The sequence below is a fragment of the Dipodomys merriami genome, unplaced genomic scaffold (assembly GCF_024711535.1).
Source record: "Dipodomys merriami isolate MVZ:Mamm:240054 unplaced genomic scaffold, mDipMer1.0.p SCAF_49, whole genome shotgun sequence".
Lineage (NCBI taxonomy): Eukaryota > Metazoa > Chordata > Mammalia > Rodentia > Heteromyidae > Dipodomys > Dipodomys merriami.
This window is the reverse complement of record NW_027206057.1, coordinates 6,454,201-6,479,741: the sequence shown is the minus strand read 5'-3', so window position 1 is coordinate 6,479,741 and position 25,541 is coordinate 6,454,201. Positions and strand designations below refer to the sequence as shown.

Genomic DNA, 25,541 nt, shown 5'->3' with positions numbered 1-25,541 from the left:
ATACATGATTTCTCTTTCTTGTCTGACTTTACACGTGGTTCCTCTTTCTCTTCTCTGACGATGTCTCTTAATGACCATTGTCAGTCCTCTGGTCTCTCCTTTTATTCAGCTTCCTTGAATCATGGCCAATGTATACCTCCTGCTGCTGTGTGCTGCCCTGGTGTTTACTAGCCATGTGCATGGAACCACACTGAGAAATGAAGACAAATGGAAGCCACTCAGCAACCCCAGGAACAGAGAACTGGTAAGAACACTGCTGGGGCATGTAGGTGGGTGCAGGGGGAACTGGAAGTATAGGTTCTGTATTCTAGAGCATGGTGGAGAGGAGAAAATGGGGGTGGAGAAGATTCCCAATAGAACGGGACCAGAGAGAGAGAGAAGAAAGAAGAGAGGGGAGAGAGAGAGAGAGAGAGAGAGAGAGAGAGAGAGAGAGAGAGAGAGAGAGAGAGAGAGAGAGAGAGAGAGAGAGAGAGAGAAATTTATGGTATTTCTAATACTTTACAGAATCAATGGTAATTACTAGGGGATATAACACAGTGGTAAACACTTGCCAAATGTGTGTAAGGCCTTGAGATTGATCTCTAGTATGAGAGACAGGCAGTTGATGGGAGAAAGACACACAGAGAGAGACAGAGAGACAGAGACAGAATGAAACTGAGGAATTTCTATTTGTTCAATGAGATAACCTTGTTTACAAACCACAATTGCAAGAAATTGAAAGTTGATCCTGCATCATTACTGTTTATTTTCAACATGCAGTTTCCTAAAAAATAGAAAATAAATCAGTCCAAATCTTTAGAACATATAACAAATACAATAAGCATACAAATACAAACATAACTGTAAGATTAAAAAACAAACTGAGCTATGCTCTGTGCACAGCTTCTTTGTGTTCATTTCCTAAAATGAATCTGGAAAGCTCTTCTCAGAAAAGAAACCACTACAGCAGGCAGGGACTGGGACAAACCTTTCATCAAAGGAGACCCGATCTGATCACTGTGGCATTTAGCTACTTCTCTGGCTTGAGTATTCAGAGATGCTTTACCCTGAATTCTGTGCCTACAGTGTTGTTGAATAATGGATATCCACTCTTGATTTTCACCAAGAGTGATGGATCATCTGTCTTTTTGAGGGTTTAAATATCAGAAAGAAGAAGGTAAGGACGGAGGTGGGGGAGGAAAAAAGCTAAACCTTGTACTTTTCTCTTTTTTCCTTTTTTTAAAAAATTTCAACTATAAGCTACCTAGACCAGACTTAAATTCAATTCTAGAAGGAAAAGAGAAAGGGAAAACATTCAACTTTGAATATTTTGAGGTTTCATTTTCTACATGATGTTGACCATTTTCTTTCTCTCTTTAGTTTTTCAGAAGCCTTCAGGCATATTTTAAGGGCAGAGGTCTTGATCTAGGGAAGTTTCCAAATATTTTCTCCATGAGTGAGAATCCCAGGCCCCTGTCCTTCCAATCAGAGCGTATTGCTGCTGCATTTGCAGATTATGAAGAGCAGAAAAACTCCTTCCCTAAACATCTTGAAGGCTGAAAGTTTCCTCTGAGATCAGGTAAAAGCTGCTACTTTAACCCCAGGATCTGTGCAAACATACAACTGTTAAGTAGTTGGATATTCCAATAAACACTGGATCTGGAAGTTTTTCTTTGGGAAATGGTTTTATTTCATTATAGAAATGGATGTTTATTTCTCATTATATGCATTATTGTTATATACATGGCTTTGGGTCAGATATTTTATAGTCGTGTGTGTGTGTGTGTGTGTGTGTGTGTGTGTGTGTGTGTGTGTGTGTGTGTGTGTGTGTGTGGTGTGGTGTGTGTGCCAGTCCTGCTTGAACTCAGGGCTGTCTCTGAGCTTTTGTGCTCAAGGCTAGTGCTCTACCACTTGAGCCACAGCCTCACCTCTTGCTTTTTTGGTAGTTTAGTGGAGATAAGAGTCTCACAGACTTTCCTGTCCAAACTGGCTTTGAATCATAATCCTCAGATCAACATCCTGAGAGGCTAGAATTGCAGGTGCCTAACATGTCTATTGTTGTTGTTTTGTTTTTTAAAGAAATTATAATTATGATTTCAGAGAAACAAAAGGTTCATTTTTTTCTCTCATATGTGGAGTTAGATCTAAATTATAACCATGTGTGAATATGCAGGGTCATAAGAATATATACATAAACAAATCAACTAAAGTATGGTATACTCAGGGGAGGATACCAATGTATAAGTCCTCTAAACAAAAGATTAACAGCTTAACAAAATGAATATCAGGAAGCTGAAACACATTTTGGGGGGTTTGAGGAAAAGTCAAGGGGAAGTAGACAAATGGGGAAAGAAAAAGTGGAAGAAAAGTCATTGTATTTGATGTACATATGTGGACATGGAACCAACAAAATGAGTGTGGGTAGGGTTGGGAAAGACAGGGCCGATGGAGGATTGACATTTATCAAGTTATATTGTACTTATATACTCATTTGTTGAATTGAAACCCCTTTGTCCAACTACTTAAAGATAATTTTAGTTTTTCATTGTGCTGGGGCTTAAACTCAGGGCCTGAGTGCTGTTCTTGAGCTTTTTTATTTTTTATTTTTACATTTTATTTTGCTTAAGGCTAGGGCTCTACTGCTTCAGCCACACCTCCAATTTTGGCTTTCTGGTGGCTAATTAAAGATTAGAGTCTCATAGACTTTCCTGCACAGGCTGGCTTTGAACCAAGATCCTCAGATCTCAGCCTCCTAAGTAGCTTTGATTACAGGTATGAGCCATCAGAGCCTGGCCTTAAAGATAACTTTTTAAAAAGAAATGCTACTTATGGTTTTTAAAGCATATTTTCTAGAGGAAGTATATTAAAATGGTAAAATTGTCACTCTCAATACGATTATTAAATTAATGAACTAGTGTATACTCTCACCTATATCCAAAATTTAATATGAATACAACAACTGAAACAATTGGATTAAATAGGGAATAAAAGTTAAAAGAATGTTTCTTTTTTTTCTTTTCACTGATTGCACATGTATTTTAAATACATTTTATTGCTAGATGCTTATGGCTCATGCCTGAGGCTGAGATCTGAGGATCAAGATTCAAAGCCAACCGTGGCTGGAAAGTCCTTGAGATGCTTATATCTACTTAACCATCAAAAAGCTGTAAATGGAACTGTGGAAATAAAGAACAAGAGCTTCAACCAAAAACTTAGGACAGTGTCCAGGCCCTGAGTTCAAGTCCCAGAACTGGCACAAAGCAAAATAAAATAATAGGGCTGAGAATGTGGTTTAGTGGTAGAGTGCTTGCCTTGCACCATGAAGCCCTGAGTTTGATTCTTCAGTACCACATAAACAGAAAAAGCCAGAAGTGGTGCTGTGGCTCAAGTAGTAGAATGCTAGCCTTGAGCAAAAGGAGCTCAGGGACTGTGCCCAAGCCCTGAGTTCAAGCCCCAGGACTGGCAAAAAATAAATAAAATAAATAAATTGTATTTTTCAAAGAAGTTATAGTATGAAAAAACTTGAGAAGAACACAGTATGAAGAAAGTCCATGTATCCTACCCTTTCACCCCTTCAGTTTTCCCATTTATTATTACCATCTTTATTATCTTGGTACAGTTGTTATAAATGATGAGTCCGTATAGATACATGAATATTAACAAAAGTTCATAGTTTACCTCGTTAGGGTTCATGCTTGCCTAACACAAGTAATGCAGTTCTGTGCATTTGTCAAATGCATAATGTATGCACCCATCTGTACAGTATGCATGGAACAATTTCATCGCCCCCCAAGTCCCTTGTGCTGCTCACTTCCACAGAGCCTCTGGGCCACATAAATCTTTTTAGTGACTCTTATTTTCCAAGTGTCACATGGTTGGAATTCTATAGTCTAGTCTTTCATATTTGTTTTTTCTCTCCTTTTCACTCCCTTTTGGCTATAAAGAATACAATATCCACAAAGGAGTGATTCTTTTAGAAAGTACTGTATGTTTATATATATATAAACAAGTTTGAATATATATACATATATATATATATTCAAACTTGAATTTCCTTGTTTAGAGAAAAAGTTAAAATGCATATATATGTTAAAGTGTGAACTTTATGATTATTTTATAATTCTTACCAAATTTATTTGTTTACTTATGACAGTAATAGGGCTTGAACTCAGAACCTCACACTCTCACTTGGCTAAAAAGCATATGTCTGGCACACTACCACTTGAGCCACACTTCTTCTGGTTAATACTGGTTAATAGACTTCTCTCTGGGTTGGCTTCAAACTTAGGTCCTCAGATCTCAGCCACCTGAATAGCACCCAGCTAGTATATACTATTTTTTAAAGTAGGTTTATGGGGGTATTCCAAGCAAACATGTTATGATTCTAGTGCTTCTGCTGTTTGTTTGAGTAACAAAAGGAGATAAATCACAATTGGAATCTTTTATTCTCCCACCATTAGACAGATGAATTGTGATAAAGCATGCGCCGAACATTATTACACTTGTGAGCTAGTTTTCATTAGTAGTTCTCTTAACTACTAATGATTTATAAGTAATTATTATCCTAAAATAAAGATGTGACTTACCAAGTGGAGTATGAAGTTGAATAGTGACTTAACATGAAAAGATAGATGGAATCAACATAATGGTGTTAATGGTTCCCCATGATTATTTTTACTTTCAGGCCCTTGGTTATCCGATGCTAAATAAAGAACTAATCTCACAATCCCTTAGTGTAAAGCAGATAAGTTACTTGTCAGCATCAGTTTGTCCACCTATAAATCATCTCTTCTAATTTCTACTTCCTAGGAGGTGTCAGACAAATACTTTTGTGTAAGCAGAGATGGGCTAATGGTTAAGGGCAGGACACTGAGAAGGTATCTAGTATACAATACTATAATACTTGAGGTATTTGATTTAGAAAGAAGCAAAAGTCTGATTTGGAGTAGGTTTCATAATTACATAATTACGTCCTTAACATCTCTGAGTTTGAAATCAGACTTGGTGGTCTTAGCTTTGATCATAGGTAGACTCTCTTTCCTATTTCATTGTAACAGTTGCTTTCTTTTCTTCCAGGTGTCTGGCCATTTTGAACTGTAGCAGAAGCTTCTCAGTAGAAAAACTCCACCATGGTTAAGGCTAAACTTGTGTGTGTGTGTGTGTGTGTGTGTGTGTGTGTGTGTGTGTGTGTGTGTGTGTGTGTGTGTGTGTCTGTGTCTGTGTGTCTGTGTGTCTGTGTGTGTATTCTGTGTTTGCCAATTTGTAATGATTTAATTCTACATTTATGTATTGATATATAAATTGCCAAAACTTTGAGACATATGTATGCATATATTTTGGAGAGGTTGGCCTGATTTTGAAGAGCCTTTTCATTCTATAACCATACACCAGTATGTATTCCCACTTTTTAGTATATGCTATTGAGAAACTTCATTGTGTTCATTTCATACAAATGAGGGTGGTAAATATCCACAACGGAATTGAAACAAAGCACAGAATAGGATTCTTGGAGCTGTCAAGATCTCTTGGGAGATACTCTCAGTCTATGATGCTCAGAGTTGGACACGGTCTATGCTAAATATCCTAGCCACGCCCCAGACCTCAGTCCTCAACACACTATCCTCAAAAATAAAAAGAAAGTGGAGAATTATCTACTTTTTCCAGCCATTCTCTTCTCCATGCCATTACTCATGATGAATTATTCTGATTCGCATGTTTATTTGACATAGCTACTTTTTCCACATCATGGAAATATTGAAATCGTTTCTGTGATTCAAGCAAAGGGAAGATGGCACTGAACACAACTGCCAGTGTCCTAATGTGACTAGCCTGCATTTCAAAGTAGTTTACTGAGTCTTTTTTGTGGATTATTGATATGGAATCTCAACAATAAAATATTTATGCAAGAACAAATTTTGTGTCTGGTTTAGTACATTCTGTGATAGTGAGTCTGCTTTTCCTGTGTCTGCTTTTCCTGGAGGTTGTGAGATCTTTGTAAGGAAGACCTCATGTAATTCACCTTTACTTCCCCAGCATTGAGAGAAATGTAGCATGCAGCAAGTATTCAGTAAACACTTGGCAACATGAAGTAGATATGTGCTAGTCTGCCATCCTTCACATGATAGGAGAAGCTGCTTTTAGTTGATATATTCTCACACCATTTTAAAGTAATTACTGACAATCATAAAAGCATAGGTTATTCAAATTTATGTCAGAGTCATAAGGAGTGCCTTATCATTGCAGAGTTCCATTCAAGACTAACAACTGGTTTTCCCTGTCTAATCACCACCCCTTTTCTGGTGTCAAGGTTTTCACAAATGGAATGCTCATCAGTTCAGAGAGGCAATGGGATAATGTATGCTTGCAGAATCTTAGGACAGGGCCATGCACCTGCATATTCGCCATGGTTGCTCATTGTGAATGGCATTATAGCAATGCTGCCATTGGAAGTTGAAGGCTTTTATGGTCAACATATGTGACTATGTGATACTCACTTCTTAGACACCGTGTTAGTAATGTCCTGGTCTGCCCCATCATTCTGGCATTCAAATCCTCTCTGCACACATTCCTAAACCCGTGAGGAAGACAAGTATAGCTAAGAAAACAAAAGGATTGTAGCGTTTCTTTGAATAGAAAAAAATCAGCAATCTTGCAGGCTGTCAGGGGGCTTGTGGAACCTTTCTATTCAGGACCTTGGATGCCTTTTAGACTGACTCTGCTCCTCTCCAACGAGGACCCCATTCCCAGATCATAGCCTTTTGTTCTCTGCCCTAGACCCAGTGTTCTCAAGAAGTGTTAAGAGTGTGAGGTTCTAGCCTTCCTTCAAGCTACAAACTAGTTTTCTGCATTCTATTGATCCTGGCAAAGAATGAGACTACTGTCAGAGAGGATTGATTTTTGGCTCAGGTGCAGAAGGCATCATGGGTTGTTTATTTTATGTGGGTTCTCCTTATTCCCTAGGTCTGGAAGAGGCATGTGAGTGTGGGTTCAAGGCTCTGCTGGAAACAAGTGTGTTTGTGCCAAAGTTGAAGAACTGCAAACACAGAGACCCCAGTCTTATAATAGGACTCTTAACAAACATGCCCTGGAAGAAAACATTATTTTTATTATACTGGTCAAAAAACAAATCTGCTCCTGGAAGGAGACAATACCTTCACTTTCAAGGATGTTTGGTCTATAATGATGAAGCCCAGGAGACAGCTGCCACTAACTTTTTCAGTAAAGACAAAAGCCTACAGGAAAGCAAAATACCATAACTTCGCCAGGCCCCCTCCTTTAGGCAAGGAGAAAGAACAGAATAATTTCTTCTCTTTGTGCATGTTCTTTAATACTGTTGTTATGACCTGCGTTCCGTGTTCTGCTTCCTTCAGATTTGCCATTTTTGTTCTCAAAAATCAGTCTGAAAGACCAAAATGTTTCTTCTTGCTATTTTTAAGACTGCTTTAACAATGTGGATACCTCTGACTCATCAAGGGACAAATCACTACCAGGAAGTGAAGAAAAAAGGAAAACAAGAAGATTAAAAATTTTAAGATATTCTGTTACACTTTTTTTTTGTTGGTTGTGGGGCTTGAACTCTGGGTTTGGGCGTTGTCCCTGCGCTCTTCAGCTCAAGGTGAGTGCTCTACCACTTGAACCACAGTCCCACTTCCATTTTTCTCGTGGTTTATTGGAGATAAGAAGAATTTCACAGACTTTCCTGCCCAGGCTGGCTTTGAACCGTGATCCTCAGATCTCAGCCTCTTGAGTAGCTAGGATTACAGGCGTGAACCATCAGTGCCCGGCTTCTGCTACACTTTTAACTACTCAAAAATATTTTCATGTCATGAAGATATTCCTGGTCAGTTCAACTTCTTTTCTACCCCCATTCATTACTCCCATTTTCTTAACATGAATCTGTATCTCCAGACTTGTTATTCTCATATGCCAGATGGTCAACAATAAAACAAATTAAGCCATTTGGGTCTTAGAGATATTTTCTTCTTTCCAGGTAACCACCCTTACTAATTTTGATTCTTTTCTTTTCTTTGTGAGAGTTAGGGCTGCAGAAATCTTGACTTCTTAGATATAGTTTCCCTAATTGCCTAGAAAACCTCAGGAGACAATTCCTATGAGTGTTTTCTATAGAATGCCATAACACATACCAGGTAAGCTTCCGAAGCTCCTTTCTCTTGAGAAAAGGAATGACTCCTAGCTGTGGGATATTTTTTATTTCATCTGGCAGTGCTGCTTTGCAGGTCATAGCTCCTCATTTAGCCATTCTTGGGTTACTTCACCTGGAATATTATAAAGATGGCCAAATGATAACCTCTCTATAATTTGTCTCTAACTTCTGCTGAGTATTAACTCAATTCCCCAGCTCCAGATTCCAAAGGCACCTACATTTCTATATAATATGATTTTAAAATGTGTTTTTAGCTCATTTATTTTTATTGTTATTATAAAAGTTATGTACAGAGGATTCATAGTTATATAAATCAGATAAAGAGTACATTTCTTTTTGGACAGTGTCACCACTTCGTTCACTCTCAACCAGTTTTTCCCTCCTATCTCCACCCACAAGTTCATTTTCAACATAATGAGTAGTGAGTACTACTGCTGCATTTGTTCACCCCACAGATGTGTTTTGAGTACAAATTTCCAAGCTGGCATAGAACAACTAAAGCTGTTCTCAATATGTTTATTGTTAGTGTTTCTAGAATAGGACAAGCAAAAACATGCAACCCAGAAAAGTGTGTAGGACTTAAAAATAGTTCCACTGAGGGAAAAGTGCATCATCATAATTAACACACATGGCTTTGAAGTCAGAGAGGAGATTTCAAATCCTGATTGTTAGAAGTATGGTCGTAGATCAGTGGTAGAGTTGGTGCTTAAACCGAAAATAAAACAAAATAATTTTAGTATTTATCCTACACAGGATTGTAGCGTTCGAAGTAACGTCCACTCCTAAGGATTGTCTTGAGAGAAGTATGCAATATGCCCAAGATGGCCTAGGTGGGTAACAATGTCTGACTCCAACTGCTTGATTCTTTTTAAAACTGGAGGTGTGCTACACCTCCACCCATACGTCTTGACGCACGCTTCCCACCTGCTTAATGAAGGTGGATGGGGAGCCGAGGGAGGCAGGCCCGCCCCGCCCCCGGAAGGCCCAGGCGCAAAAGGCGCCCGGAACCCGAGCGCGGCGACCGCAGAGCCGGCCGGGCGTGTTTCCTAGGCGGACGTCAGGTCTGTCCCTCCGTCCGTCTTCTTAGCGTTCCGGGTGCGCCAGTTCAAGTCGTGGCTGCTGCCCTTTGCTTGTCTGTCTCGGGGCCGCCTGAGCCGAGTCTGCAGCTATGTCGGGGTTCAGTCCAGAACTCATCGACTACCTGGAAGGGAAAATCTCCTTTGAAGAGTTCGAGAGGCGGAGGGAAGAGAGGAAGACCCGGGAGAAGAAAGTGAGACGCTAGGCCCGGCCGGGGCGCCCTCGGGCGTGCGGCCCCACGGGGGGAGGGGGGGGATGGGACGGGAGGCGAGACGGGGGGGGGGGAGGCGGGACGGGCGGGGAGGCGGGACGGCGGGGCCCGCAGCTTCCCCCTCGCGCTCGGAAACCCCCGCCGTGGCTCCCCCGCAGACGTTTTCCCCGCCGAAGTCTCGGGTCTTGGCGCCCGCTCCTCTCCCAGGCTCTTACGCCCGCGCGGCTGCGGCTGCGGCTTTAAGGGAGCGGCGGGGAGAGTGGAGCGCAGGAGTCTTACTAGTTCGAATCCTAGCTTCGATATTAAGTGCTTTGTAACCGTGGGCCGGCTACTCGCCTCTCTTCATCAGGGCTCCGTTTCTCTTCTTTTCCTTGCTTCCTTTTTTTTTTCTTTCTTTCTTTTGTGCCGGTCCTGGGGCTTGAACTGAGGGCCTGAGCGCTGTCTCTGATCTTTTTGCTCATCATTCCCCAAGCAAATTAAGGATTTTCATTAACTGAGTACACCGATGTGAGAACCACGCGATGTAGAAACACGTCAGTTGAATTACATTTTACTCTACACTGATTTATTTGTTTGTTTGCCAGTCCTGGGGCTTGAACTCAGGAGCTCAGTGCTGTCCCTGAACTTTTTGCTCTGAGCTACAGCATCACTTCCGGTTTTCTGGTGGTTAATAAGAGTCTCAACGACTTTCCTGCCCCGGCTGGCTTTGAACCGCTATCCCCAGATCTCAGCCTCCTCAGTAGCTAGGATTACAGGCATGAGCCACCAACCCCTGGTAGGTTCCGCAGTTTTTCCATTTCTAAACGGAAGGGTTGAGCTCCTCCCACTCCCATCCCAGAGCTACCACTGAGAGCTGCATAGCTGCAACCTGAACCCCTAGCTCCTGTAATAGCTGAGGAGCCTTCCATTGATGTGATGGAATCTTCACACACAAAAAATGTGATTGTAGGGGCTGGGAAGGTGGCTCAGTGGTAGAGCGCTTGCCTTGCATTCATGAGGCCCTGGGTTCGATTCCTTAGCACCACATAAGCAAAAAGAAAAAAGCCGGAAGTGGTGCTGTGGCTCAAGTGGTAGAGAGCTAGCCTTGAGCTGAAGAGCTGAGGGACAGCGCCCAGGCCCAGAGTTCAGGCCCCACAACCGGACCCCCCCCCCCCCAAAATGTGAATGTACTTGTCTGATGAGAAGAGTATTTTTAATTATATCTTTTTTCATTATTACTATTATTACTATTATTTTGGCAGTGCTGGAGTTTGGATTCAGGGCTTCCAGACCGTCACCGTTTGAGTCATACTCTCACCCCTTTTGGCTTTGGTTATTATTATTTTGCCAGTCCTGGGGCTTGATCTCAGGGCTGACCTGGCCTGGCCTGAGCTGCTTTTGCTCAAGGCTAACACTTTACCACTTGAGCTGCAGTGTCACTTCCGGCCTTTACTGTTTATGTGGTACTGAGGGATCGAACCCAAGGTTTCATGCATGGTTGGCAAGCACTCCACCACTAAGCCACATTCCCAGCTGGCTTTGGTTATTTTTGAGATGCTAGCTATGCTTCCCTCAATAGCAGGGAAGATAGGCCATGCCATTACACAGTAGCTTTTTCTGTTGAGATGGGGTCTTTTTCTGTTGTGAACTTTTGCCAGAGCTGACCTTGAGCTGCTGTCCTCTGGATCTAAACCTCTGGGAGTAGCTAGGATTAGGGGCATGCACTATCATGACTGTACTTTATGCCTTATTTTTCATGTTTATCAAGAAAAGGGAAAAAATGGACTATCCACACATCTTACTTTTCTGAAGTCCATGGGAAAATAAACATAATCGAACTTCTTGAAGTTAACTGATGATTTCTTATTTTGACTATTAAGTGCCTCTCATGTCTTTTTTTTTTTTGGGGTCCAGTCGTGGGGCCTGAACTCTGGGCCTGGACACTGCCCCTCAGTTCTTCAGCTCAAGGCTAGCGCTCTACCATTTGAGCCACAGCGTCACTTCTGGCTTTTTTCTTTTTGCTTATGTGGTGCTGAGGAATCGAACCCAGGGCCTCATGCATAGAAGGCAAGTGTTCTACCACTGAGCCAACTTCCCACCCCCCCCCCATGTCTTAAAAGTGTTAGATTTAGAAAAGTCATCATGATCCTTTTTTGTTTTTAAACACATGACTTATTTAGACCAAAAGATAAGATCTAAGTACTAGAAAATGTATGGCAATTGCAGAAATATTGCCAGATATTCATTGTGAAATTTAGACTTGACATATTATGTGTGTGGAGACTTGTTTTATTAGTAGAAATTAGGCACAGGTTCTATTCTCAACTGGAAAGAGTCAGTCACTAGTTTTTGGGATCAGTTAACTAATTTTCAATTCAAATCTTCAGGAAAAAGGAAAATTATCAGCTGAAGAGAATCCAGATGATTCTGAAGTTCCGTCATCATCAGGGATCAGCTCTACCAAATCCCAGGACAAAGATGGCAATGAAGGTATGTTAAGATCATTTGCTACCCAAGTTAAATGTTGAGTATCTGAGTAATTTAGTGAAAACATTTTCTTTTTCGTTGCCCTGATACTGTGTTATGGTTTATCAGAAGAATAATGGTTTATCAGAAGAATAGTGTTTGATACATAGTAGCTGCTCAAATATTTTCAGCCATTATATATATAATAATGGTTATTTTGGCAAATTTTATTGGTAGAACAGTATTTCAAATAGATATACTCATCTGGGGACTTTTTTTTTTTTTAAACTGGGGGTAATTTGGTGTTATGATGTTTTAAATTAGCCCTCTCAGTTACAGAATACTTCCAGACTATCCTTTCCCAAATTATACTTCTATACAAACTAACTTACTTTTACCAAGAACTTTTCTTTTTTGAACTGGGGGTAATTTGGTGTTACGATGGTTTAAATTAGCCCTCTCAATTACAGAATACTTCCACACTATCCTCTCCCAAATTTTACTTCTTTACAAACTAACTTCCTTCTACCCTTGTCATAACAGAAGGCTGATCAAATACACATACATACTGTGTAGACATAGGACATGCTGCCTTGGTTTAGGATTTAGTCCTTCCTTCATTTTTCATGTCCAGATACTAGGTTTGGTTAGTGCATTCAGACTAAAGCCTACTTTATCAACCTATATGCAAATTTATTCATTTCCAGTGATTGATAAACTTTTCTAATGATGAGAATGCTGATAGTATCCATAGTATCATGGTATCCATTTGCCCTTGCCAAGTTTTACCTAAGATGCTGAACTGTCAGCTAGGATGTAGATTTGTGTGTAGGGCCTGATCAGAGAGCTGAACTAGGCTAGTTTTGGTTGGTAGTAGTAAGCCTTTATTACAAGATACAGAAGCCTTTGGAAGAAGACAAGCTTTATGCCTACCTGCCTAAACCATGTAGGAAAGAAGGAAAAAAGAGGAAAGAGAATTGAGGCTACAGTTTCTTAGTTTTCCAGACTAGTGTGGTGGGAAAAGGGGCCGAAGTTGTTCTAACAGCCAGTACATCCTTCCTTATCTGTGCAGTTGAGTCCACTTCTCACCATGAGCAGTTAAGTACTTAAGAACTAGCTACCTCTGCCAGAATAATCCTATCACATTTAAAGAGATAAGAGGCTGCATATATCCTTGGAAAGAATTGTCACTTTTTTTTTCCTTAAAAAAATTGTCACATTGTTGCCAGGACTCTTGGTGAGTGTGAGTATGTATATGGAACAGACAAAGGGGTCAGTTTTGAAGGAGCTTTGACAAAACTTAATAGGAATATATGGTCTCCAGGATGTTTCCTTTTTTCTCCTGGACATTGCTTTAATACCACTTCCAAATTCTTGCTCTTGAGCTCCTTTTGTACACATTATGCAGATAGGGTTTTGTGTGTGTGTGTGTGTGTGTGTGTGTGTGTGTGTGTGTGTGTGTGTGTGTGAGAGAGAGAGAGAGAGAGAGAGAGAGAGAGAGAGAGAGAGAGAGAGAGAGAGAGAATGAGTGTGAGTCTTGGAACTTGAACTCAGGGCTTGGATACTGTATTTGAGCTTTTGTACTTCTGTTACCTCAATAGTTTGCCTATATGTCTGAATGAGGCCTAAAGGATGATAGCCATTCTTATAGAGTCATAAAAAATGAGGCTTTTGACAGTTTCTCTTTGTATTTTTGGGGGAGAGTTCATTTACTAAATTTCACTTTAAAGCTGGATGATGTTTGATATTGTCTTTTATATTTGGGAAACTAGAGTACTGTTTTCTTTTGACTGCTGAGTATTCTAAAGATTTTTTTCAACCTCACATGTCTTCCTTAGGAGAAACATCAGATGGCGTGAGTAAGTCTGTTCATAAGGTCTTTGCTTCCATGCTTGGAGAGACTGAAGATGATGAGGAGGAAGAGGAAGAAGAGGAGGAAGAGGAGGAAACACCAGAGCAGCCCACTGCTGGGGATGTCTTTGTACTGGAGATGGTTCTCAATCGTGAGACCAAGAAAATGATGAAAGTAAATTGTTCCTTTTTTGGTGTTTATGAACAGTGTAAGATGACATAGTCATTGAAAAGGAAGCTTTAAGTTGTACTGGGAAAATAGTACAAAGAAAGAAAGGGAACATACTCCTTGATGTTTTTTTTCAGTTTTTACAAGAACCATAGTTATTCATGTGTCAGTATGTATTGTAGTTCTTCTGTTGAAAGGTTAGCCAGGTGCTGTAATCATGCCTGTAAACCTAGCTACTCAGGATGCTAAGATCTAAGGATCACTGGTTTAAACTCAGCCAGGGCATGAAAGTCCATGAGACGCTTTCTTACCTCCAGTTAACTACCAGCAGACTGGGAATGGAGCTGTGGCTCAAAGTGGTAGATAGCTCACCTTTACAGCGCCCAGGTTCTGAGTTCAAGTACCATGACTGACCAAAAAAAGAAAAGTCCATAGTAAGGTATTTTTTTTAACCAAGTTCATTCTGAGTTCGTAAATTTGAAAGAAGTTTCTTTAGTAGAGCATCTCATACAAGATTCCTAGCATGTAAGTCAATTCATTCTCTTAATCAGTCATTTAGCAATTGCTTACCATTGGAATTTTGCTTTGCTTATATATTTTACTGTGTTTTGAACTTTCTCCAAAGGAGTGAGTTTTGTTTTTACCTTCTTAGATGCTCCTTTCTCCTTAGAATATCATATGATCACCTGTTCTTTTCTGCATTGGACTTTTACTTTTTATTCGCCTTACAATTATACTTTAATGTTAAAGAATCAATCACAATTGTCACTTTAGTACTTAGTTCTGGGTTTAGAAGATTTAAGGTTGAGAGGGAAATTTCAGTTACATTATTTCCGATATGAATATAGTTAGAATTGAAGTTTAAGCTTGTACTACTGTATTTTAGCATAACTCCATGTCTTTTTTATACACAGGAGAAAAGACCTCGGAGTAAACTTCCCAGAGCTCTGAGAGGTCTCATGGGAGAAGCCAATATTCGCTTTGCTCGAGGAGAACGTGAAGAGGCAATATTGATGTGCATGGAAATCATAAGACAAGGTGTTTTCTGTGGGGATTCTATTGATAATAGCATTTATTACTCAGTAACTCTATTGAGGGAGCTCTTCATTGCATTATTTGCAAAATATATTCAGAAGTTGGAGGTAATAGCATCTGGTAACAGTTAGCTTCTTTTCACATTCAATAGGAGTTATTACCAAACAAGTGAGAACTACAGGCTATGACTCAGGGAAATACCATCAATATTTATTGCACTTTTACCTGCTCTTAGTTTCTGTTTCTTTTCATTTTAGGGATTTTAGATTTTTGTACTGTTAATTTAATTAATCAGTTTATTTTTTGGCAATGGTGCTGGGGCTTTAACTCCGGGCTTCATGCTCTCACTTGGTTTTTTCACTCAAGGCTGGCTCTTTACAACTTGAGCCACAGTTCTACTTCAGGCTTTTTGCTGATTGATTAGTGATAGAGTCTCATGGACTCTTCTGTCAGTGCTGATTTTGAACCAGCATCCCGACATTTTAACTTCCTGATTAGCTATGTTTACAGGAGTGAGCCACCAGCACCTGGCTTGTTAAATGTTTTTTATTTCTTGTGTGTGTGTGCGTGCGTGTGTGCGTGCGTGCGTGCGTGCGTGCGTGTGTGTGGTTTTTTTGGGGGGGTCCGGTCGTGGGGCCTGAACTCTGGGCCTGGGTGCTGTCTCTCAGCTCTTCAGCTCAAGGCTAGCGCTATACCACTTGAGCCACGGAACCACTTCCGGCTTTTTTTTTTTTTGCTTATGTGGTGCTGAGGAATCAAACCCAAGGCCTAAATTCATGCAAGGCAAGCGCTCTACCACTGAGCCACCTTCCCAGCCCTAAATATATTTTTTATTTATTGTGGTGCAGGGATTTGAGCCTGGGTTACACCCTCAGCCTTGGTCATGTTTGTTAAAATGGAGAGCATGAAGTGGTAGAGTGCTCTCCTTGAGCTGAAGAGCTCAGAGACAGCGCCCAGGCCCAGAGTTCAAGCCCCATGACCAACAAAAATAAAAAATAAAATAAAAAGTAAAACTATATCTGTTTAAAAAAAAATGGAGAGCATGTTATGTTAAAATCACTCGAGGAGTGCTCTTTTAAATTCCTTTCATTTTCCAGATTTGGCAGTGTTAAAATACTGTAATCTATTTTTGGTAAAGATATACTTAAATTTGTCATTTTATCTCTTAATTAAATGACCCATCTTTGACATATTGATGAACATCTCTGAAAATTGTTTTTTGATTAAATCACATTGTTTCCTGATCATTGTCGGTTTGACACTCTAGCGTTAATTATAATACAGAAAACTTTAAATTTACCTTTCTGTGTTTTGGTATTTAGTTAGACTAGAGTACTTTTAGAAGTCTTATTTTAATTCTTGGATTATTCATTAGGGTAATTTGTGACCACTGTTTTTTCTCCTTTCTTCCTCTTTTTAAAAAAAAATTATTTTTCTCATGGTTTTGCTATATGGCCCAGGGTAGCCACTGGTCCCTGAGTGATGGGATTTCAGGTGTGAACCACCACTCGTGTTCTGCTTTTTTTTTTTTTTTTTAAAGTTCTTCTATCAGAATAGGATTAACTGAACTTTTTTCTTCAGGGTATTTTGCTTCCTGTTTCTCATTTCAGTTTATAATCTTTTGAGAACTGATCTTTGACTTTGATTTTTAGTAATCTCTGAATTTTGTTATGTCAGTATTTCAGAAATGCAAATTAAGTACTCAGTTTGCTATCCTGAGTTTAGGTGTTGCTAAGGCATTCTTTTTAACCCATACTTTCAGTTGTGTGAGTTGGATCATGAAAACTCAATCCCATTGATGTGGCTGATGTGTATTGGGGTAAACTTGCCAAGTTAGTAAACCAGGTTAACCTTAGTGAAGAGATTTTTTTAAAAGGAAGATTAGAATTTAGAGGTTTCATGAAATTATATGTTGTTAAAAGAAGCATAATGCTTTAAAAAATGCTACAGGGGCTGGGAAGGTGGCTCAGTGGTAGAGTGCTTGCTTTGCATGCATGAGGCCCTGGGTTCGATTCCTCAGCACCACATAAGCAAAAAAAGAAAAAAAGCTGGAAGTGGCACTGTGGCTCAAGTTGTAGAGTACTAGCCTTGAGCTGAAGAGCTAAGGGACAGCGCCCAAGCCCAGAGTTCAGGCCCCACGACCGGACACCCCCCCCCAAAAAAAAAAAAACAACTACATAATAATGCTAAAAATAACAACTATGTTATCCCAGTTCTTAGGCTGAGCCAGGAGGACTAGAAGTTTGAGCTACATAGCATGTTTGAAGCCAGCCCAAGCATTATAGCAAGACTTTGTCTAAATAACAACCTAAAAGTATAAGAAAATAAGTAGAACACATATAATCTAATATTTATTATAAGTTCTATGAAAATAGTTCGTATAATTCTGATAGAGTGAGTTAAAGAGTTTAAATATTAGAAAACTGATCCACAGTTTGAATCATAGGATTGACATCACTTTAAATCTCTTAGTGGTGGAATTCATTTTTATTTTCTTTCATTTATTTTAGCTCCTCTGGCTTATGAGCCATTCTCTACTCTTGCCATGATCTATGAGGATCAAGGTGACATGGAGAAATCATTGCAGTTTGAGTTGATTGCTGCCCACTTAAATCCCAGTGACACAGAAGAGTGGGTTAGACTGGCAGAAATGTCTCTGGAACAAGACAATATCAAGCAGGCTATTTTTTGCTATACAAAAGGTAATTGAAATATTTTTCTCACTTTGAGTATATGTTTCATAGTATATGCACTTGCTCTTCTGGGTTGTAATGCTAGCTGAAATGTATTTTGGGGTAATAAACTTGGTACTTGGGATATCTGAGGTCCCTGTTTATCAGCAACTTTATAATGTGAGCTAATGCAGCACAAAGGTGGTAGATGAACAATGCTTTAAATTTCCAAGCAAGGTAAAGCTGTTACTTGAGAGTTAACATCAGACTGGAGTGACCAAATCAAGATGATTACTTTGGAGACTCAGGGTCTATTTGGTCTTAAAACTAGTCAAGAGTTATTGTGAAGATAAATTTATTCCAGAATAATTTCCTTCTTTCCCTCGGAGAATTAAAGTTGTATCTGAGATGATGAGTCACCTCTAGTTACCATGCACCTTTGTTTTGATAATGTAATTTTTATTCTTTCATTCTAGCTCTTAAATATGAACCTACTAATGTCCGTTTTCTTTGGGAACGATCAAGCCTTTATGAGCAGATGGGTGATCATAAGATGGCAATGGATGGTTACAGGCGAATTTTAAATCTCTTGTCTCCATCTGATGGAGAACGTTTTATGCAATTGGCTAGAGACATGGCAAAGTAAGTTTGGGGTTATACATACATATATATTTTTTTCAGTCATTGTATTTTGTAAATCAAAGCATGTATTTAAAATAGAGTATATGTTTTATTGAGGTTGGAAGTGTTTTGCCTTCTATTTTGCCTAGGTGATGAGGTGTTTTTCTTCCTCAGTACTTTTCTGTTTTTAAGTCAACTGTGATGCCTTAGACATTTTTACATAAAACGTTACATTTCTGTTGCTCAAAAGCTAACAATTGGAACATGTTCTTTTAAGTTGGCCCTGTGGATTATTATGAGGACTTTGTCTTTTATTTTGAGTATGTTTGGAAGCAACTGGAGTGTTTTGAATAGAAAAGTGACCTAATCTGACTTCAATGTTATCAATTCTGCCTTTTGTTTTGGTTCCAGATTAAAGAGTGTTAGGAGACCAGTGGGAAATAGTATGTCATGGTGAAAATAGTAAATTGGGCTAGAATACCAACAGCAGGAGGCATTGAGAAATAATCAGATTGTGGATGGGTAAAGGCATAGAGTTTTAAGGTGTGAACCCTGAGATAGTACTGCAGTGCTTAGAAGTCAGGGAGAAGAGGAAGAAACAGTAGGGAAATTAAAAGGAAGTGGCCAGTGAAAGAGGAAGAGACTCAGAGAACATGCTGTTACAGAATTTTGTGGAAGAAGGAACTCCAGGAGGTGAGATAACCATCCATGTGCAGTGTAGCAAAGAGGTCACTACATAAACATTGAAAACTGATGATGAGAGTTGTTTTGGCAAGAGGCAAAGATGATTGGATTAGGTTAAAAAGAATGGAGGCGGGGCACTGGAAACTGGGTGAGGGATGGGCAACTCATTGGAGGAACTTTCCAGTGGAATAGAGGAATGAGGTATAGAGGTAAGATTTTTAAGCTGGGAAAAGTTGTATTTATGTTTAGAAGGGAACAATAGAAATTGGGAGACATATTGAAGTTTTATGAGAGAAGGGACAATTTCTTAAGCAATATCCTTGAGAAGATTAGAAGGAATGGGATCCAGAGGCAGTTGGACTTATATATACTGATGGAGAAGACCAGTACACATGTATACTGACGGCCATGCTGGTCAGCATGTAGACATGTTGGGAGTGTGTGGGACATTTGATCAGATTCTCTTGATAATATACAAACGACATGAGAATAAAGAGGTCTGAAGAGAGAAGTTGTGAGATTACTGTCTAGAACCTTACTAGCTCACAAACTGGCAGCATTTACACTACTCAGGAGGTGTCGGAAATGCAAGATCTGAGCCCAACTCTATTGGATCTGAATGTGTCCTTTTACAGATACATAGTTGATTTTACATGCAGGTTCAAATTTGAGAAGTACTCAGATAGATACAGTGAGCCCCCTTGAGGCTAGTGGTTATTAATTAGAGCAAAATCCATTGGCAAGCACTTTAACCACTGGCCATACCCTCAGCACTGATTCTTTACAGTACATGTAGCATGTACTTTCACTTCATATAAAGCCTTCTTAGCAAATGAGTTGACCACTGTCCTCGTGGCCTCCTTTTACCACCTTTGCTAAATGTTTTCTTTTTCGGCCATCATAGTGCTGCCCAGAAAGCCAAAGTGCATATTGTGATTTAAAAGAAATTTTTTTTTCTTTCAGTTTTCAGAAAATGAAAATAGTTAATTGTTAGATGGCCTAAGGAATTAAGTATTCATCCACTTACTCTTTTAGGAGTTATTATGAAGCCAATGACAGTACTTCAGCTATTAACATCATTGAAGAAGCTTTCTCAAAGCACCAGGGCCTAGTCTCCATGGAAGATGTTAACATAGCAGCTGAACTATACATTTCTAATAAGCAGTTTGACAAAGCTTTGGAGGTAGGAATGTTCATGTGTTTTTCTCTTAGATTTTTGAACATATTTTGTGTTCCAGAAATGCTTAAAAATTGGCAATTTCTCTTTTTTTTTGTTGGTCATGGGGCTTGAACTCTGGGACTGGGTGCTGTCCCTCAGCTCTTCAGCTCAAGGCTAGTGCTCTACCACTTGAGCCACAGCACCACTTCCGATTTTCTGAGTGGTTTATTGGAGATCAGAGTCTCATGGAGTTTTCTGCCCGGCCTGGCTTTGGATGGTGATCCTCAGATCTCAGCCTCCTGATTAGTTAGGATTACAGGCGTGAGCCACCAGCACCCGGTGAATTTCTTGTTTTAATTATGCTTTAAATTATATTCTTAAGGATTATACATTCATAATAGATTTCTTGATTCTGTTGTAATTGTGTTTGAAACATGAAATGGAGTTATCAAATGATAGAGAATATTGCCATTACCACGGGTGCCAGTGTGTCTACACTTCATGGTAGCAAGACCCAACAGAGGAGTGATGCCCTTGTCTGAATTCTCATGGTTCCTTTGGGAAAATTAGGTTATTTTTTATCTTTAATATTAATGTGATATAAAATGTTTATCAGTGAGGATTTCTTATTTTAAAAAGACCTACTCTTCTTTTTTTTTTTTTTTTTTTTTTGGTTGGTTGTGGGGCTTGAATTCTGGGCTTGGGCGCTGTCCCTGCACTCTTCAACACAAGGCGAGTGCTCTACTACTTGAGCCACAGCGCCACTTCTGGTTTTCTAGTGGTTTATTGGAGATAAGAGTCTCATGGACTTTCCTGCCTGGGCTGGCTTTGAACCACGATCCTCAGATCTCAGCCTCCTGAGTAGCTAGGATTACAGGTGTGAGCCACCAGCACCCGGCTATACTGTTCTTTTTATACTCCATTTTTTTTTTGTTGGTTGTGGAGCTTGAACTCTGGACCTGGGCGCTGTCCCTGCGCTCTTCAGCTCAAGGCTAGCGCTCTACTGCTTGAGCCACAGAGCCACTTCCAGTTTTCTAGTAGAGGTTTTTTTTTTTTAATTTATTTTTTTTTATTGTGAGAATACCGTACAGAGGAGTTACAATTTCGTACAGAGGAGTTACAATTACATGGACAAGATGACGAGTACATTTCTTATCAAGCATTTTTGCCTTCTCTTTGTTTCTCCTTCCCATCCCTTCCCATTCTCCCCCCTCCCCCAACCCCTCACCAAAGTTGTAAAGTTCGTTTTTCGACATAAGGACTTGTACATCTCATTGTTGCAATGGGTCCACCTGTATCCCTAAACGATTTGTTTTTTTCCCTTCCCCTCCACAAATTATACCAACATCAAATACAGTAAAAGCATGGGTTATACAGTGGGGGAGAGACATACAAAGCAACAAAGAAATCATCTTATAAATATGTTAGAAACAATTGCATGAAAGGATAGTGGAGACTCTTATTGGAGAAAGAGTCTCATGGACTTAACTGCCCAGACTGGCTTTGATCCGCGATCCTCAGATCTCAGCCTCCTGAGTAGGTAGGATTACAGGCGTGAGCCACCGGCACCTGGCTATCCTCCATTTTTATAAGTATTACTTGAATTAATTGTACAAATCTTTGCTTTATGAAAAGATTCCTAAATCTTTCTTTCCTATTTTTTTAGGTTATTACAGATTTTTCTGGAATAGCACTAGAAAAGAAAATGTCAGAAGAAAGCACCTCCGAAGAGAATGAAGGTTATAGTTTCCTTTTTATAGGAAGGCATACAGAGCCTGCTTTTGCTCATAATGGGGTATTTTGAATTGGTAATGTTCCTACAGTAAATAGTTCCAATATCCTTAGAGAGATTTTGGTACTTTTCTTGTGAGTATTGGTTTACTAAGTTTTAAAAAATGTTTTGTGTTTCTTTTCTTAGTATATCTGTTTGAACTTGCTGTTTCTCCTGACCAACAAGTCTTTTTTGTTAATTTGTATAGGAAAAATAATAAGTTATTATCAGCTTATCAAAACTTTCAGATTGTTAGGTGCCAGTGTTTCACTTCTAGCTAACTTAGAAGACTGAGATCAGAGAATTGTGGTTCAAAGCCAGCCAAAATATAAATGCCTTTGAGAATGTTATCTCTAGATAACTGGAGGTGTAGCTCAAGTGGTTGAGCATCAGCCATGAATAAGCAAGCAGAGTGATGGGCTCTGAATTTAAGTCCCTGTACTGGCACCAACAACAGTTATAATAACAATAAAAAATTATTTTATATCTATATCAATTTGCTTTTCAAAAAAGACTTAAAGGGACTTAAAATGCTGTACTATTTTGTGTGTATGTTTGATACTTGATTGGAGACAGGGCTTTGGCTTGCTAAGCAAGTACTCTTTAACACTTGAGCCATTTGCTCATCCTGTTTGCTTTTAGTCTTTCTGATAGAGTCTCATGGTTTTGTGTGAGTTAGCTTTGGAACTCAGTCCTTATAATTCTGCCTCCCTAGTAGCTAGGGTTAAAGGCACATACCATCATGCCTTCCCCAAGATGGTCTACTATTAAAAATTCTACTTAATATTGCACTTTGATAATCCCAGTATTCAGGAAGTAGAGGCCGAAGGATCATGAGTTCCAGCTCAACCTGGTCTATATAGCAAAATCCTGTCTCAAAAAAAATAAAAAAATAAAGGGCTAGGGGTGTAGCTCAGTGCTGGATTGTTTGCCTGGCATGTCTGAGACCTGAGATCATTCTCCAGTACTGAGAAAAGTAAAAAAATACATTTTCTTTTTGTGTTTAAAACTTACAGAATCACATATATAGTTAGCAATCTGGTTAGAAAATTATACCTGAAGTATGGCCAGCAGTGTTTCTTAAAACTCTTCTTTCAAATATCAATATAGAATATCCTATCTGAGCTTGTGAAAAATTGATCATCTTAAGGCAGAGTAGGTATCTGTTCTTGTAAGAGATTTCCTGGAGAGTGCCTTTTACCCTGTTATGTCCTGTGAGGGTTTTGATGGGAGATGATGAAATAACTTTCTTAATAAAGTATGTATGTGTATGTGTGTGTGTGTATATGTATGTGTGCATGTGCTAGTATTAGAACTCAAATTCAGGGCCTGGATGCTGTCTCTTAGCTTTTGCGCTCAAGGCTGGAGTTGAAGCAGCACTTCTTTCTTTTTGGTGGTTAATTGGAGATAAGAGTCTCATGGACTTTACTGCCTGGGCTGGCTTTGTATTGTGATCCTCAGATCTCAGCCTCCTGAGTAGCTAGAATTACAGGTGTGAGCCACTGGCATCCGGCTAAAATAACTAAAGAAAAAGATGTGTGGAAGATTGGAGATTGAAATATTTACAAAGGTTGTTTCCCATATGCATTTTTGAAATGAATGTTTGTTGGTGATTAAGTATTGCTGTTGAGGGTCAAGTTTCTTAATTCTTCTAAATGTGAAACATCTAGTGGGAGTTCAACCAAGACAAGTTTATTAAGATAGCGACTCATGTATCCTAGGCTAACCTTGAACTCTTGATTCTCTTCCTTCAATCTCTGAGTCCTAGAATTAGATGTGCCTGACAGGTTTTCTAAAGGTGAGGTTAAATGTTAGTTCATGATATATAAGCTGTGTGATTATACATACACCTTAACATTGGCAAAGTAATAACATCTAAATACTAGCTCTGAAGCTGTGTACTTAGCTGCCTAGTGATGGGTTTGGATTGGCATGGCTCTTAGATTCCAACTTGAGTAGCAGTGCCCTGTAGTTTATGAAATGCTCTTCTGTATAATTAGAGTAGAGCTGAACTTTCCCTTTTCTGAAAATTGACCTTTATGATTTGATCTAAAAAGCAAGGCTTTTCATTTATACATCTTTAGTGCATTTGGCTACTGAGATGAAATACTTTAGATCTAGTGTTACTAAAAATGGCAGAAATATATTCAGTTCTGGCGACTAGGAAGTCCAAGGTGAAGGCAACAGAGATTTTGGTATCTACCAGGGCCCCTTTCCTCTTACTTGGCTCTATCTTGCTGTGACTTTACCTGGCAGAAAGGGCCACACTGCTTTAGGTCCTCAGGCCCCAGTCACCTCCCAAAGATCCCATCTCCTAATACCATCACATTATACAATTTGGGTAGGGTTCAGTGTAAGAATTTTAAGGGGACACACATGCTAGCATTTAGAAATAGAACCCATATATAATGTAAGTAGATGCTCATTTAAATGACTGCATTGTAGTCCTTGTTCAGAAAGGCAGCCATAACTACTATCTACAGAAGTATACTAGATAGAGCTTGAGTTAAACAGACCTGGTCCTTGTCCTATTGGATCTCATGGCCTAGGGTAAATAAATTTCCATGTTAGGTAATTCTACTTTCACACTTAACAGAATATGTATATAAGCTGAATTTTGGTTATCAGTTATTTTGGTGTTCACTAATAAATCAGTCTTAATTGACTAAGTCCTCCTCTGACTTGGTAACTTTGTGAAGTACTACAATTGGTGACAAGCTCTGTAAAACAGATAAAACTAATTTTTAAGGCATTTTAATATTTCATTCTGCTTTTGCTATGTCACCAGTAGTCCTGTGCTTTAGGATTAGCTGAAATGCAAACATAGGAACATAATTGGAATTGACTGTACAAAATATACTTTAAATGTGTATCAAAGTCTTTTAATCTACTAGGGTTTTAAAACTTGTCTTGCTGCAATGAAGTTTTAGAAAACAACAGTGTTCTTTACCCCTTTTCCTAGTCTCTGTAAAGACTAAAAAGAGCCTTTTGAATTCAAGAAGAAAAAGATTTCATACATAGTAGACATTTTTGTCTTTTAGTTTTCTGTAGTTTTGATTGGAGGCATGGGAGTTTATGTTTTTGGGCAAGTACATGAGACCTTAGGAAAAGAGCAGGAGGTCTAAGTGCAAATGAAGTACAGACTTGAGGCCAAAGGATCTAGTAGTAGAATTGAATGACAGTTATAATTAGAACAGAGTGTTTTGAGTGATGTGTTTGTAGAAGGAAGATAGCTTGCCATATTTGCCCCACAGTTGAAACATGCTTATAGGATGTTTTCCTGTCCGCTTGATGATTCTGCAGCTGTAGAGTGTGTTACCTGCACAATACCTGATGGTGTTCCAATAGATATCACAGTCAAGTTGATGGTCTGCCTTGTACATCTTAACATCCTTGAGCCACTTAATGTAAGTGACATTAAGTTCTACATGTAATGTAAGTAATATTAAGATAATTCAGATCAAATCCACAGTCTGTTTTCTCCAGATGACAAAAAAATGTAAATTGACAGTAAATTTTCACATTCCTAAATAACTGAGGGTTATAATAAGCATCAAATTTCTTTTGAGTGAACACCTAATAAAAGCTAAAACAATTTATATTTTTTACATGAAAACTATCAGGAACTAAGATTGTTCCTGTAGACAACTAATAATAATAGTTACACCTGTTCTCTTTTGCCTCCTTTAAAGCAAATATTTCA

At 39.2% G+C, this 25,541-nt stretch overlaps 2 protein-coding genes across 2 annotated transcripts in view; both read left to right on the top strand.

Annotated features, from left to right (window-relative positions):
* On the top strand, positions 1-5,846 carry CUNH2orf66 (chromosome unknown C2orf66 homolog). Its single transcript, XM_069995844.1, has 3 exons — positions 1-244; positions 1,360-1,558; positions 5,056-5,846. The coding sequence occupies exons 1-2, from the start codon at positions 122-124 to the stop codon at positions 1,537-1,539; spliced, it is 303 nt and encodes a 100-aa protein (XP_069851945.1). The 5' UTR covers positions 1-121; the 3' UTR covers positions 1,540-1,558; positions 5,056-5,846.
* Positions 5,847-9,226: 3,380 nt separating this feature from the next.
* Positions 9,227-25,541, top strand: part of Gtf3c3 (general transcription factor IIIC subunit 3) — a 39,269-nt gene continuing 22,954 nt past the window's right edge. Inside the window, exons 1-9 of the mRNA XM_069995710.1 lie at positions 9,227-9,413; positions 11,798-11,900; positions 13,715-13,902; positions 14,811-14,934; positions 17,442-17,633; positions 18,080-18,245; positions 19,944-20,091; positions 21,734-21,806; positions 25,142-25,245. Coding sequence (XP_069851811.1) covers positions 9,312-9,413; positions 11,798-11,900; positions 13,715-13,902; positions 14,811-14,934; positions 17,442-17,633; positions 18,080-18,245; positions 19,944-20,091; positions 21,734-21,806; positions 25,142-25,245 — 1,200 coding nt within the window. The 5' untranslated portion in view covers positions 9,227-9,311. The remainder of the gene's footprint in view (positions 9,414-11,797; positions 11,901-13,714; positions 13,903-14,810; positions 14,935-17,441; positions 17,634-18,079; positions 18,246-19,943; positions 20,092-21,733; positions 21,807-25,141; positions 25,246-25,541) is intronic.